This window comes from Simochromis diagramma, unplaced genomic scaffold (genome assembly GCF_900408965.1).
Source record: "Simochromis diagramma unplaced genomic scaffold, fSimDia1.1 OVJJ01000685.1, whole genome shotgun sequence".
In the NCBI taxonomy this organism is placed as follows: domain Eukaryota; kingdom Metazoa; phylum Chordata; class Actinopteri; order Cichliformes; family Cichlidae; genus Simochromis; species Simochromis diagramma.
The window spans coordinates 15,575,058-15,589,070 of record NW_024387477.1 but is presented as its reverse complement, the minus strand read 5'-3'; the positions used below and the strand labels follow the sequence as shown (position 1 = coordinate 15,589,070).

Sequence of the window (14,013 nt, the reverse complement as noted above, 5' to 3'; positions counted from 1 at the left end):
CGAAAGTAAGAAGATACATTCGCAGTTACAGACAAATAATGAAAGTTGCTCAGCATACTTAGATTCTTAGCTGAAAAAGACTGGAGAACTCTTACTTTTAGTTTCATAGTTTATCTGGTCCATTTCCTCATCTTCATTCTCCTGTGTGCATTTATCATCATCTCTCTACACAGGAGACAAATGTTAACCGACCTTGATTGTGAAGGAATTTTCCGAAAATCACAAATACGACCAAATGGGTTGACTGAATGTGAGCTCACCTTTAAATCATTTTGGTCCCCTTTTCTAGTTCTCTTCATTATTTCTTCAATTCTCTGTAACAGAAAGAAGTTAGGTTAGAAATTAATTTCTAGTAATTACTTTACCAATGTGATCTGGACTCTTGGGTAAAGGAGAGACTGATGGTTAAAAAACTGACTCTCGATGTAACTTCTTGTCAAAACAAAATTATTTAATGACACGTCGATGAATCAAGGCCCAAAACAAAAATTAAAAAAGTTGATGCACCCATCGTACCTTCTTCCTCTCCATACGCTCCTGTTGGTTCTGCTGCATAATGCGGTCTCTCTCCTGACGAACTCTTTCTGCCTCCTCCTGGGCTTTGGCCTCGGCCTCCTCCCGTTCCTTTTGGAGCTCAGCCTGCCTTTGTGCTTCCTCCTCTGCCAGCCTAATCCGTTCCTCCTCTGCTAGGCGAGCCTCTTCCTCTTCCTTAAGTTTTCTCTCCTCTGCAAGCTGCTTTTCCTCCTCCAGACGTTTCAATCGAGCCTCTTCTGCTAAACGTGCCTCTTCTTCTTTTCTCAACCTAAGATAGTCAAAAATGGCACCTCTTAATTTAACGTATCCTGACAAATGAAAATTATTCGTATTCATTACCAGTATGCCTCAGCCTGTTTCATTAGCTAAAACAATGCAAATCGCACATGTGGCTGTAAAATACAAGCAGCTCCAAACTACTGTTGTTATTAAACAACTTTGTTCTCAATGGTATTACGCTGTGGTCATATATGAGGTTTCTCTGTCATATATAGACAAACAACACACAATAAAAACAAAAAATAATTTATGATGATAACTTGTGGAACAAACAAGAACACAGTTCCAGCAGCTCAAATAACCTTACCTCTCCTCTTCCTCCTTCTGTAGCCTAAGCTTCTCCTCTCTCTCTTTCTGCTCTCGCATCAGTCTACGGTTTTCTGCCAGGATCTTGGCAGCCTCAGCAGCCGAGTTGGTGCCTGACGTAGCCTTTGAGTCTGACAGGTGGAAAAGACAAATGCGGAGGTTGAGGACTTTCTGTCAGCTACTTTGTCGATGCTGTACGGGCCTGATTTACCTCAACTTTAACCTTTCTTCTCAAATCAAGCTCTGGCAGCACATCATCCCTACCATCACCGACCTTCATCAGCACATGGTAAAGTCCCCATCCCCTCATCAGGTATACCTTTGCCCTCAAGTATCAGACCATGTCCATTATCATACCCCTGATTCATACTGGATGCCTTTTGAGGCCTGGACTACACTCTTGAATACTCTCCCAGCGAGGATTCGCACTGCTACTTCTATTGTGACTTCCAGACAGTCCTGAAAACCAGCGGCTCACAAAGCTCACAAAGAATTTGTCATCACAGAAAAGACAGAAGCAGAACAGTGAAGAAAGTGTCTTGATAAAGTTCAACTTGAATCCCAGAGTATCCCTTTGAGTGAATTACTCTCCTCAGGAATTCATACATGAGGTTAGACAACAAAGGTTAACACATCAAGCCATTTATCCATTTGTGTTTTGGGTGTATTAAGCCATAGTAAGCAATGTGACAAATCTATCAGCTGGACTGTTGAATAAACCCATCCTTCCATTTTCTTAACGTCTCATAAAACAGCCATTGGGGAGCCTATCTCAGCAGACACAGGGTAAACGCCGTTCATACACTCCTAAAAATAAATGTGCAACCTAAACTGGACCATGCTTTTAGAGCTTTTAACACACAGTGGATATCTGGTTGCATGTAAATCCATATGAAAACCATTTTCCCTGCCAGGAGGTGGCAGAAGAAACAGCAAATCCAAATGTCTAAAGCATGCGACTCCAGGTGATCAACGCTACCTTTCTGCTTCACCGAGATTTATTGCAATATGTAAACACAATCCCAATAATGGTGTGTCTACTAAAATAAAATGACATGTTATAAAACCATGTTCAGTGATTGTGATTCCCTTGTGCTTAAAGCACAAACTCTGTTTGCAGTTTCCTCTGAATGCAGTCAATGAAGCATGTGCCAATAACTACGTGCAGGACAAACAGTCTTTTTGCAGAAGCAACATTTTTGAAAAAAAAGGGATATGTCATTATGACCTGGAGGTAATCACCTGGAACTAGACGTGCTGCAGTACATTAGCCGAAAACATTTTAACTTAGTGACTTAAGACTTAGTTTGGTTTACAAAGATATCATCTTGTCCTGCTTTACTGGCTGAAATGAAATGTATGTCTGAATACAGTGAACAAACATCCTGGTTTGCAGGATAATGAACAGTCTTGGCAAATACTGCTACTGACTGTCAGGTGACAATAGCTGTTAAGTCACAGTACATAAAGCAATCTTTCTCTGTTAACTGCTCACCATCTTTGTCTTTGGTCTTGCTGGAATCAGAGGACTGTTGAGCCACAGCTTGAACAGGACATAGATCTTTGGACTTGGAGTTCCTCTTTCGTAAGGTTGGTGGTCCTGCTGGAGCGAGAGGCTTCTGGATGGGTGGGGGTTTGGTTGATGCAGGCTGAGGAGACGGTGGGCGTTGTTTCATTGCGCCTGGAGAGGCTGGGCGCATCTTAGGGCTTTGCCTGCAGAAGAAATTGTGTGTGCCATCTTATTTTCTGACTTAAAACCAAATGAAAATGCATGTGTTTCATAACAAATCCTGTGTAGGAGTCTTACTTGGGTGCTGAAGGCGAAGGAGTCCTCTTCGGACCTGGACTGGGGGCAGGCGATGGCGAACGGTGCCGACCTGGAGTGGATGGGGAGGCAGGACGTTGCCCCACAGGTGATGTTAACTTCTTATCTTTCTGTAATTTCACAAAAAAAAAGGACACAAGTGGAGACAGTATTAATGAAACCACTCTCAAATAGGGTTATTCCAAGAACGTAAAACCAATTCCCACAAAATCCTTTGTGTATTATGAAATATTTATAGAACATATTGAAAAACAAAGCACTTTAGTGATGAATTTAACTGATTCCCCCCCCAAAAAAGCTTTTACTTTGTAACAAACTCCTCACCGTACTCTTTCACTACAAATCTTTGCAGATTACTTTTGCTGCAGGTCTTGAAAATTAACTTTAAAACAATTACTGGTTTGTATTGAGATGTAATACAATTAGAAGTCTTTGAATTCCAATTATCCACATTATCCATTCAGTACATCTTAAGGAGAGATGATAACATGATGGTGAGAAAAGTCAGAGGCTTCTGACATTGGGTCCCACGGTCTGGGTGGGGTCTGCTTTGCATGGCCTGATTTGTCCATAATCGGGCCACTGTGAATCCCTTTGTTTCATACTATGACAATGAAGCCCTTCACAACCACAGAGAAGGAGGAAGAAAGCCAGGTTGAAAGAGAACCAGGCACGGCAGACCAACAAGTGAGACCATACAGATAAGACCCTCAAGCATCAGCAGTATGAAATTTTGCCCATGTTTAAATGAGTGACCAGCAAAGTCCAAAGAGCAGCTGCATGAGTAACATTTCCCTATGGTTAGCATCCTGCAGAAGTACTTTGACAGGCAAATGTAGCAGGATATATGCATATACAGTGACATGAAAAAGCATTTTTTGCGTATTTGTCTTACTTAAATGTTTCAGATCAAACAAATTCTAATATTAGACAGAGATCACTGGTTAGTTATCCAAACCTAACTGGCTCTATGTGGAAAAAGTAACCCACCCTCCTTTAAATGATGAGTTGACTGTAATTAATCACATTTATGGAAACCTGAGTTTATTTTCTCTAACTACACCCAGGCATGCTTAATATGTCAGAGCTGCTGAACCAAGAAATCATTTAAATAGAAACTGTCTAATAAAATAAAGTGGGCTAATAAATTTCGAAAAGCAACACACAGCGCTGCGATCTAAAGAAACAGCCGAGAAAGAAAGTTATTGACAACTATCAGTCTGGAAAGGGTTGCAAAGTCATTTCTAAGGCTTTGGGACTCCGGTGAACCACAGCAAGAGCCATTATCCACAAATAAAGAAACCTCTACACCTTCCCAAGAGTGTGCGACCTATCACAAATACTCCAAATGTGCATTGACGACTCACTAATAAATCAGGAAGGGGGCAATTTTTTTCCCATGCCACTCTGTTTGTTGCACAAATTTTAATGTAGGAAAGTTTTCATCTTCTGTCAACTCCCTGCAGCTTCTGGATACAACATGAACAAATATGAACACCAAGCACAGCACAGACTACATAAAACCTGCCACCACCACAGTAGAACAAACACTAACACTGCACACACAAATATCACACAGATTTATTAGTACACTAAACACACAGTCACTGTAGATAGCACTACTTGCTGTGCTCCCTCTTTTTCTGTCCATGATTTCCAAACAAAATTGAACAACTTTCCCACAGAAATAAAACCATAGCTTTGCTACACATGGGTTTTTTAATTATATAATATAATCAAAACTCCATTAAATTATTTCAAGCACATCTTCTATGAGCAGAATAACATACTCTGTCGTTCTTATAGTCACAACCAAATGTGTAACCTAAATGTGTCTATGATCACTCGGAAATTTGGATATGGATTAGGAGATGCCAGCTAAAGCCCCACATCCAGGTTACTCCACCAGCAAATGCAAAGTGATACTAAACAAATCGAACATTATTTTTCAGTTTTCTGACATGAGAACATTTTTAAAATTGAGATCAACGATTAAAAGCTAAGTTCAGTTATTAAAACGAAGGTGTTCATACCATCGAAGGGTCCAGGGCTCCATCGGCTGACACAGATGTGGTCATGCTGCTCTTCTGTCGGTCGCTGCTGCGGCTGCGCACTGGACCACGGGGTGGGTGCAATGGGCTGGCAGAGGCTGAGCGAGGACACAGGTGACACTCTGGTAAAGGACACAGTCATCGCAGGACCATGGGAGCACAACCAATGGGAGGAGTGATAAGCGACCAAATTGGGCAGCAAAGCAGCAAAAAGCAAAAGGAGTGAATGATTAAGAAAAGAGGGGGAATACAGAGGTAAGGTTGGGGAAAGAAGGAATGAGGAAGGGAGAATGATGGATGGAAGAAATGAAATGTTTTTGTAAGGAGAGAGAGCACAAAAAAAAACAAAAAAGCCACTTGTTAGATATAGCTCATTACGCAGGGAATAGCTTAATTTCTGAAACTCCGGACGGGCTGGAAATTACTGGAGACACATAACAAGCAGGGAGCAACAATGTGGCGAAAAACCCAAAAACCCTGCAGCTTCTGGATACAACATGAACAAATCTAAACACCGGGCACCATAAGCACAGCACAGCACAACACACATTATGTAAAACCTACCACCACCAAAGTAGAACACACACTGACACTGCACACACACAAAAATCACACAGATTTATTAGTACATTAAACACATAGTGAATGTAAATAGCACTGCTTGCTGTGTTCGAGTACAGTAACTAGAGTATGAGTAATGAGTAATATGCCTTTCTTTTGTCATGCTGTAACTGTTCCTAATCAGAGAGAGGCCGACCTTTCAAGTTTCAGGACAGGACTGAGAAATAACTATAACACTGTAATGGCAAAGGCTCTAACACACTGTCTTTAGCAATTAGGTTAAGTCTAGCCTGCAGTTAGAAGAGGAAATGGTGCTGTGCATTAGCTTGCTGTGTCAGATTGAGGGATTAACCATCATAATCCCAAGACCCAAAGAACTCTCCCTGCCACAGCCTGTTCACTAAATTCATTCAGAGTTTATACTGCGCCGCAGCAATGACTATGAAACCTACCCTGTAAAGAGCTGCTGCTAATGTGGATGAGTCATGCTTCTACTGGGGCTATACTTAGCAGAGGATCTATACCTTCTAACAGGTTTGTAATGGCCACTCAATACTCAATAAACGCCACAGCCTAAAACCAACACTAGAAATACAGCTGCAGCTTTGAAGTGCTTTACAGTACACTCCCCTTCCTACCTATAAAAACACACAGTCAACCAGGGAAAAAAAGAGGTATTCATTACTGTGGTTCTATGTTAATCATTGCAGGCTGTCAACCACTATAGAGCAATTGATCATTACCACCACAGCAAAAAACTTATTCACATTAAGGCATATCAGTCATCGAGGGCGACATAAAAACCCACACAGGATGCTTTAAAGCATCCACAATATCAACACATATTATGCCTCACTATGAGAACTCATGGAATGGCACAACAGACCTACTTTGATGTAACAAGAACCAATAGGTAAGCAGCTTAGAGTAAATCTCCTAGTGTGGACCCTGAAGCTACTCTGAGGCAGAGAAATGCTCCTGACCAAGACTGCCCTGCACAGCCCAGCTCAGCTCAGCACACAACAACTGATTGTATCAGATTTGGAAATGCATATAAACTAAACGTGTGTGAGTATGTCAGTTTATTTGTTAGAATGTAAATACACTTTCTCATACTATTTATTATAATTAATTACTGTGCACACGTTAACATTTGATCACTACAACTGCAGTCAAAACTCTGAAGCGACCAATCACTTTGAAAAGTCCAAAAGTGCATCTGGGCAGTGGAATGAAATTATCTAGTTAACTGATAATGGGAATACCTAGGTTGACTTTTTACTGATGAAACGAGAGGGTAACCAGGTCTGTCCCTGGCCAACTTTCCTCTCTTTCAGGGTCTCCTAAGCGGAGGTTACCTGGGGCATCTGTTCCTTCAGCGGACAGGGCGGCAGCGCTCTTGCTCCTAGCTAGTGAGGCCTGGGTGGGTGTGAGCAGGCGACTAAGGACCCCTCCATCCACAGTAGTGGCCAGTGGCCTGCGAGCTACACGTCCGAAAAAAACAGATCACCGGAAAAAAGCAAGAGAATGTAAAGGCCAAGATAGAAAGAGTGGATGAGAATGGGGAATAAAAGTAAAGAAACAAAGTTCACCATGTGATTTAACAAGAGAATCAACATACAGAACCAAAGGTAATGGCTCTCGTCTTAGATAGGTTCCTTATAAACTGTCTTTATACTTTCATAAATATAGAGTTAAAGAAGGATACTCAATAAAAGACAGTACATAAGGTGACCGTGGAAAAGTACTGAGACTGATAAAAGAGTTTGCCTGGTAGGTGATTAGTGAAAAGCTCATCAAAGTAATGGTTCCTTAGGATTTGCTGAAGGGAAAAACAAATTATGAAATGACTTTAAAGCAATCAGAAGAATAATACTGGGTAAGAAGAAGAGAAGAATAAACAAAAGACCAGTGACCATGTCTATTACAGTGCTACATCTAATGCTGTGCAATGTTCTCTATTGTGGAAAGAGAACAAACGGTCCAAATTATTCCTGCAAAGAAAGAGGATGACTACAGCCCTTCTAAAAGCACACTAGCTAAGACACTAAGAAAATTCCCCATTAAGGCTGCTGCTGATACTTAAAAAAAATAAAAAAAATGCAACTGAGAAATATTTGGAGCTTATAATAGGTTGTTTCTGCTACATGTACCTAAATGTTAGCTCTTCAAAAGGAGATTCTAGATTCTCACTTCCTTTTATAGCCCCTTCCTGAGGAGACATGTGTTGTTGACAGACCTGATTTTTGTTAATCATTTAGTGGCTGCCCGTTGAGGCTGACGACATGACTTCCTGCCGTTTCCTACTCTATATCCAGGTCATAATTTCTGTAGTTATTTTTGTAATAAGGGTAGAATTATGAAAAAAAAACTATTTAAACTCTAAAATGCTGATTCAGTATGGAAGACAGCTTATGTGTTGTGCTACTGCTCAGATTAAACACACAGAACATACATGAATAGAGGACAAGAGCTTTTTTCTTTAGTTTCATACATACAAAGAGACTGGTTTGGCTACGGAACAAATAAAAGCACTGGTTGTTAATAGCAACACACAGAGTACAGTGATTTGCTTAGGTCATTTGTGTGCTCTGTGGCTGCTAAGTTGGGATGGCACGGACACACACCGCAATGAAGCACGAGTGACTTAAATCCACCTATGACGTCATGTCGGAGGGAGAAAACAATCAACACTTTGTGACAACAAAACAATACACAGTGTTAGTCCAAGCAGAGCACACAACAGACACTTCCTTAGTGAACACTTGAAAAAATGAAAAGATAAAAAAATAAAATACAAAGGGGGTTAAAACAAGCTTCACTTCCAGTGAGAAATGTGACGTAGAGCAGCATCAGCTAGGTCAAGACAGCAAAAAGGTTAAAGGACTGATGGAACAAGCATAACATTCCCAGAAAATCAAAGACAACTGGCAGTGTAGAGAAAACTGCATCTGACATGGGTGTAAATGAGCATTTAGGCAAATGAGAACATGAATGGAAAAAAAGGCCATATGCAGCAAGAAGATCCAGCATAAAAAAAAAAAAAAACCTTGAACTTCATAAGTCTGAAAGGAGATAAATGAGATTTATTATCCCTAAAAGCTCTTAGCAGCAGTCAGCGTTGTTAAGGATTTAAAAATACAAGAGGATTCAGAATGATGAAGTAGCATCAGAGCCACATGCTTATTATTTAAAGACAGATGCATGAGTGTTGCATGCTGATTGTTCATGCTAGCCACCTTGATCATCCGTTGTCCCCTTATCAGGCTTTGCAGGGGTCTGTGCTCTGCCCAGACTTACTCGCGTAAGGGAGGAACTTCTCTTCTTCACAGAACGGCCTGGGAACATGAGAGTGGAGTTATAGCCAAGCAGGCACTGGGGGAGTCAACAAGGAAACCCTTAAGAAAGTCTACAAGTCATGTGCACTTTGTTTTGCTTTATGTGAGTCACCGGGTTAAGGCTGACAGCAGCTGATGCCCCAGTTTAAGAGATGAAGCCTTGATACAAAGACGAGCTTCAACTTTTCCATCTGATCACACTAGCTCATTCTCCCTAAATCAGAGCTGACTATTGTAATGCTACTTTTAGCCTCTTTAAGTGTTTCAACAAAATAACAAGCAATAAGCAAATCTTCAGACACAGCTGAGTATTTAATAAATAATGCATTATTTTGACAAATTGTGTATTTAACACAATATTGGTTATTAAAGTATCATGCGAGATGAAGAGGGGATCTTTTGCACCTGTCTGTTCCACCTGAAGCTTTTTGTCGTCTTCCTTACTGGCCTGATCAGCATTGGCATTGCTAGGTAACCGGTTACAAGATGAACTCCTTGGCTTAACACCTGAGGGACAATGATGAAATAACCCAAAGGTGAAATAACGAGACTAGCTTGTAACTGGTACACAACATTTTGGAATTAATTCATATATTGTATTCAGAGTGGTGGCATAATTTATTATGAAACAAGCTGAGAAGTAAAGAGAAACCAGTTATGCTGAAAAGGAAAATAAAAATGACACTGTCAGCCTGAAGAGGCTGTGAAGAGATGTGATTCACCCATCTGCATTGATTATTTCCTGTAGAAATCAAATACCCGTTTCATGATTTTTTTTTTGTACACTTCTACTATATTCTATGTGAATCAAAACAGGATTGAGTATATTGTAACAGAAGAGTGACAGCTCTCTATAATACAAGAGAATATTCATGAACATCATCGTTTGGTGCTCAGCAGCCCTTAAAACTATTTACTGATTAATGAATCCGAAGAGATGCAGTGAATGTATGCAGAAGAACTGGGCAGTATCTGGAATCAGGAATGAGAAACAGATTAAAGCAGTTTTACCAATCCCTCTCTGCATCAGTGAGTCTGTTAAACCCTGGATATGAAAAAGGAGAGGGGTCAGAGTTCATTCAGTTTGTTCCATTTCAGAAATGGTACAATACCTGAAAAAGCTCATTCATAAATATTCTCACACACACAAAAAAACAAAACACTTTTGTTGGTTAAGTTGCAGCACTGGGTAGGATGGAAGCAGGGAGGAAGGAGGGGAGGGAGGGAGGCGAGGAGACTTACGTTTGTCAGGCGATTTGAGGAGGGTGGCAGATGAGGAGGATAGGCGTTTGCTGATGCCAGCCTCAGGCGGCTGTTTCAGGTTTGTGGTGGATGTGGAGCGCTTGTCCACTAAGAGGGAGGAGGAAAGACAGACACGGGAGGCGGGATTTAAACCGGAGGCAAAAGGGAGGGAATTTAGGTTTACAAAAGGGAGTAAAATGATCTGCTGTATTTCAATACCTCCAACAGGCAAAGGGCTATAAGTTAATACACCTGAAATAAAAGGACACAAACTATATTTGTCTTTGGGGATGAATTTTCCTATTAACTTAATTGATCATGCTATCGTGCTACTAACAAAATGGGCATTCAGCAACACACCGAATCGACAACAGTACATGCCATAAGCATAAATATCAAAACACAGCCACTGTGATTTGAGAATCAGGCATTGCTGTTAGTTAGTAAACAAAAAATGTTTATGTTGAATCCCTCCAAGAGCAGAGCATAAACATATTGTCTGTGCCAGATACAATAGTGCTTTCTTGGAATACCATTCAAAGAGGAATTATTGCAAAGTCACCCATGTGATCTTGAAATGCACAACAATAGGAATGAGCAATTACAGCCAGAATTCAGGAATAAAATGGCTTTTACATTTAAAATCCTTAAATATTAAAAACGATTTGCATTCATGTCCTTACTTCAGGCCTGTGGGGTTTTTTTAATATAGATTTTCTAGTTCTTATGATTATAAGCTGTGTCCATACACATGTCAGTTAAGGCAGCTTCAGAGCATTAAGGATAGGTTGACTGCCTTTGCAAAAAAATGTATTGGGTATATAAAAATTTGTTGATTAGTTACAATGTCAAAAACAACAATGGAAAAAGTGACCAGTAACCAAACCTATAGCTCAAAGGCTCTAAAGAAAAAAATATTAGTAAAATAACACAAACAAAAAACTGCATGAGGTTGGCGGAAACAAAGGTGTTGGGAGGAAGCATTGCCAGTGCATTTGGAGAGCCAGTGACTACCCATGCTGTGAATCTACACCAGTGAATTAAATATTAACAAACAAAACCTTGATGACTCCTTGGTGGCTTTTCTGGTGAGGGAGAGGAGATAACTATAGTTACTGGAGATGAGGCACTGGCATCAGAATCTCCTGTGGGAAAAGACAGCTCTCAGGAAAGAGCGATAAAACATATGACATCATGACATATCCTTCAAATAAGTGAAAGAGATGAAGGTTAGAAATGGCTGATAGTCATCATCCTTCGCTTGACACCCACTGTTCAGATTATCATCTGAACACCGGACTATCATCACATACACCGGACTGGTTTGATTTTCTGGCGGACACGGTCAAATGAGGGCTGAGAGGCCGTCTGAGAGGGCTTTGATCAGACAACAAGCAAGAATGCTGTGATGTGGGTAAACTAACTGCCTACGACTCAACTGGTTTTATCTGTTGTTTGCATTAGCTGCTGGAAAATAAAACAATAAATAAAACTGCAATGAACAGCTTTCAGATTTAGGCCAAATTTCATCCCAGCTGTGGTGTAGCACACAATACACTGTGAACTATCAAGGACGAACTAAAGTACCTGTTCGTCCATCTGAGTCTGTGGACAGTCCTCCCCAAGACCATCTTTTCTGCCTCTGCTCGACTTGCTGACTACGCTCCAACGTCCGTCTCATCACTGCCTCATAGTGCTCCTGAGGAGGGAAAAAATGCAAGTCATTTGCAGCTGACTAACATTTGAGCCTAAAACAAAACAAACAGAAGATGATCTGTAGCTTTCATAACTGTATTACAATTCATGGGCAACTGCGCGGTGATGGTCCTTTAAAAATATGAAGAAAAACAGTGTAAGCTGTGTTCTTATGTAAATTAGATTCTTTTAGTCACAAATGTCAGCTGAGCAGCAGTGAGCGCTGCTGAGTAGATCACATTACTCTGCTTCCACCCGTGTTGAAGCTACCTTTTCTTCTTCCTGTTTCTGCTTCCTCTTCTGCTCCACAGCCAATCTTTTCTGCTCCTCCTTCCTTCGCTGTTCCTCAACCTTTTTCTGACGCTCTTCCATCTGACGCTCCACTTGCAGCTTGGCCTTGCGCTCCCGCTCCATGATCTGAGATTCTCGTAAAGCTGGCAATATGAGCATGCGGTACAAAGAAATCACTCGTCAGTATGTTGTTGTTTTTTTGTTTTTTGTATTTGTACTGAATTAACATATTAGTAAGACCAAACTAAGTAAATGAAAGATTTCTATTGGTGGGTTGCAGCTAACAGCTATATCCAATTGTTAGGTATTTTTGTTTAAAATGAATAAAACCATTGCTCATTTAATAAACTCAATATCAGATTATTTGAGTATTTACTGTAGCTCTTTGGCTAAAATATCTTAATCCCAAAACTGGGGTTATCCTCTTACCCTGTTGTCTCTCTGCCTCCTCACGTCTCTCTTTTGCCACCCGCAGTCTGTCGTCTGTTCTAAGTGTGGCACCGTCAAGAACTGCAGGCACACGTGCATATGTGGTTTATAGGTAAAGCATGTGCATGAATACTTACACATATAACTTGATGGTGGATTACAATGCAGCATAGCGTAACAAAGGCTTTGTATCAGGCAGGCAGATGTGTGCATGTGACTCATTAATGAGCTTTGTCAACTGTTACGGTAATAAGGTGATGACTAAGATTTACCTGCATTAAGCCACACTGAGAGGATGGCAGAAAAGGATTGGGAGTTGCATCTAATGTTTCAGATTATGGACGACAATAACCTCACGAGAGGGTAATATCTGTAATAACCAGTTTGATTCTGTGTCAAGATGTAGTGTCATTTACCTGGCCTGCACCCCTGAGGTTTAGCTGGTGTGTTATTTGTAGGTCCTGGGCTGTTTCCCGCCAAGCTGCGCCTTTCCTCGGCTTGTGCCTGTGCAGCTGCAGCTGAATGAGAGAACAAACAAGTCCTTTTACACAGCTTGTTCAAGGCAGGAATAATGTGCCACTATTTTGCCTATTCTGCATAAAGTGTATGCAAGGCAGAAAGAGGTAGCAATGCAACACTGTTGCGCTTTTAAAGCCAACAGTAGACACAGTAACAGCACCGATCTGATGTCTGCATAAAAGGTGGACCCACAATGTCGTGTTATACTTCCACCATCTCTGATTCCACATTGAGAATTGTGGGAGAATTACGCTGGTGTGGTGAGATTTGGACCGAATAAGTGCATCGTTCACTACCATTTTAAAGATGGCCTTTTACAAAAGGGAGTGGCCACTTTTAATCTGTCATTTCCAGTTTGGATCATGGGTATAAAAACTCCAGATTCAGAAATTCAAATGATTTGATTTGTATCAATTAGGGCTGCCACGATTAGTCGACTAGTCACGATTACGTCGACTATCAAAATCGTCGACGACTGATTTAATAGTCGACGCGTCGTTTGAAGCTTTGTAAGCTCATAAAAGACGCAGGAATAAGTAGCAGGATTTAAGAGTGTAATAACGGACTGAAACAGAAGATGGCAGCACTGCAAGTACAAGGATGCCAGCTGCCGTTAAACCCCGAAGAAGAAGAAGCTGTGTCCCAGAATTCATAGCGCAGCCCAGCTCAGTTTACAACAATGGCGGCAGCTAGTTAGTTTTAATGTTACTCTTATTATTCTTTCTGGGTCACAAAATAAACGTTTAACATATTTTCAGGCGAGAATGTAACTGTATAAACCTCAAATATCTGCTCAGTTTATCAAGACACCACATATTTTCAAAAGCGCTCCGACGTTTTCGGAGACGTCTGTTACCCACTAGCTCGATAGCTAGCCGGGGGCAAGGTCACTAGAGCCGTGAGAACACCGGACTCCCGGCAAATCGTTTTCAAACCCAACGCC

At 40.9% G+C, this 14,013-nt stretch overlaps 1 protein-coding gene across 11 annotated transcripts in view; it reads right to left on the bottom strand.

The window, feature by feature from the left end:
• map7d3 (MAP7 domain containing 3) overlaps positions 1 to 14,013 on the bottom strand; it is a 28,400-nt gene that overhangs the window by 3,730 nt on the left and 10,657 nt on the right. The window contains exons 2-17 of one of the 11 annotated variants that reach the window (XM_040015883.1): positions 12,968 to 13,069; positions 12,552 to 12,632; positions 12,102 to 12,265; positions 11,724 to 11,835; positions 11,198 to 11,281; positions 10,137 to 10,244; positions 9,300 to 9,401; positions 8,796 to 8,894; positions 6,915 to 7,040; positions 4,978 to 5,117; positions 2,927 to 3,054; positions 2,615 to 2,832; positions 1,121 to 1,250; positions 517 to 802; positions 261 to 314; positions 96 to 165 (exon numbers count right to left, since the gene is read on the bottom strand). In XM_040015883.1, coding sequence (XP_039871817.1) covers positions 96 to 165; positions 261 to 314; positions 517 to 802; positions 1,121 to 1,250; positions 2,615 to 2,832; positions 2,927 to 3,054; positions 4,978 to 5,117; positions 6,915 to 7,040; positions 8,796 to 8,894; positions 9,300 to 9,401; positions 10,137 to 10,244; positions 11,198 to 11,281; positions 11,724 to 11,835; positions 12,102 to 12,265; positions 12,552 to 12,632; positions 12,968 to 13,069 — 2,004 coding nt within the window. The remainder of the gene's footprint in view (positions 1 to 95; positions 166 to 260; positions 315 to 516; positions 803 to 1,120; positions 1,251 to 2,614; positions 2,833 to 2,926; positions 3,055 to 4,977; positions 5,118 to 6,914; positions 7,041 to 8,795; positions 8,895 to 9,299; positions 9,402 to 10,136; positions 10,245 to 11,197; positions 11,282 to 11,723; positions 11,836 to 12,101; positions 12,266 to 12,551; positions 12,633 to 12,967; positions 13,070 to 14,013) is intronic. The other 10 variants (XM_040015884.1, XM_040015886.1, XM_040015887.1 and 7 more) reach the window with 10 other exon arrangements.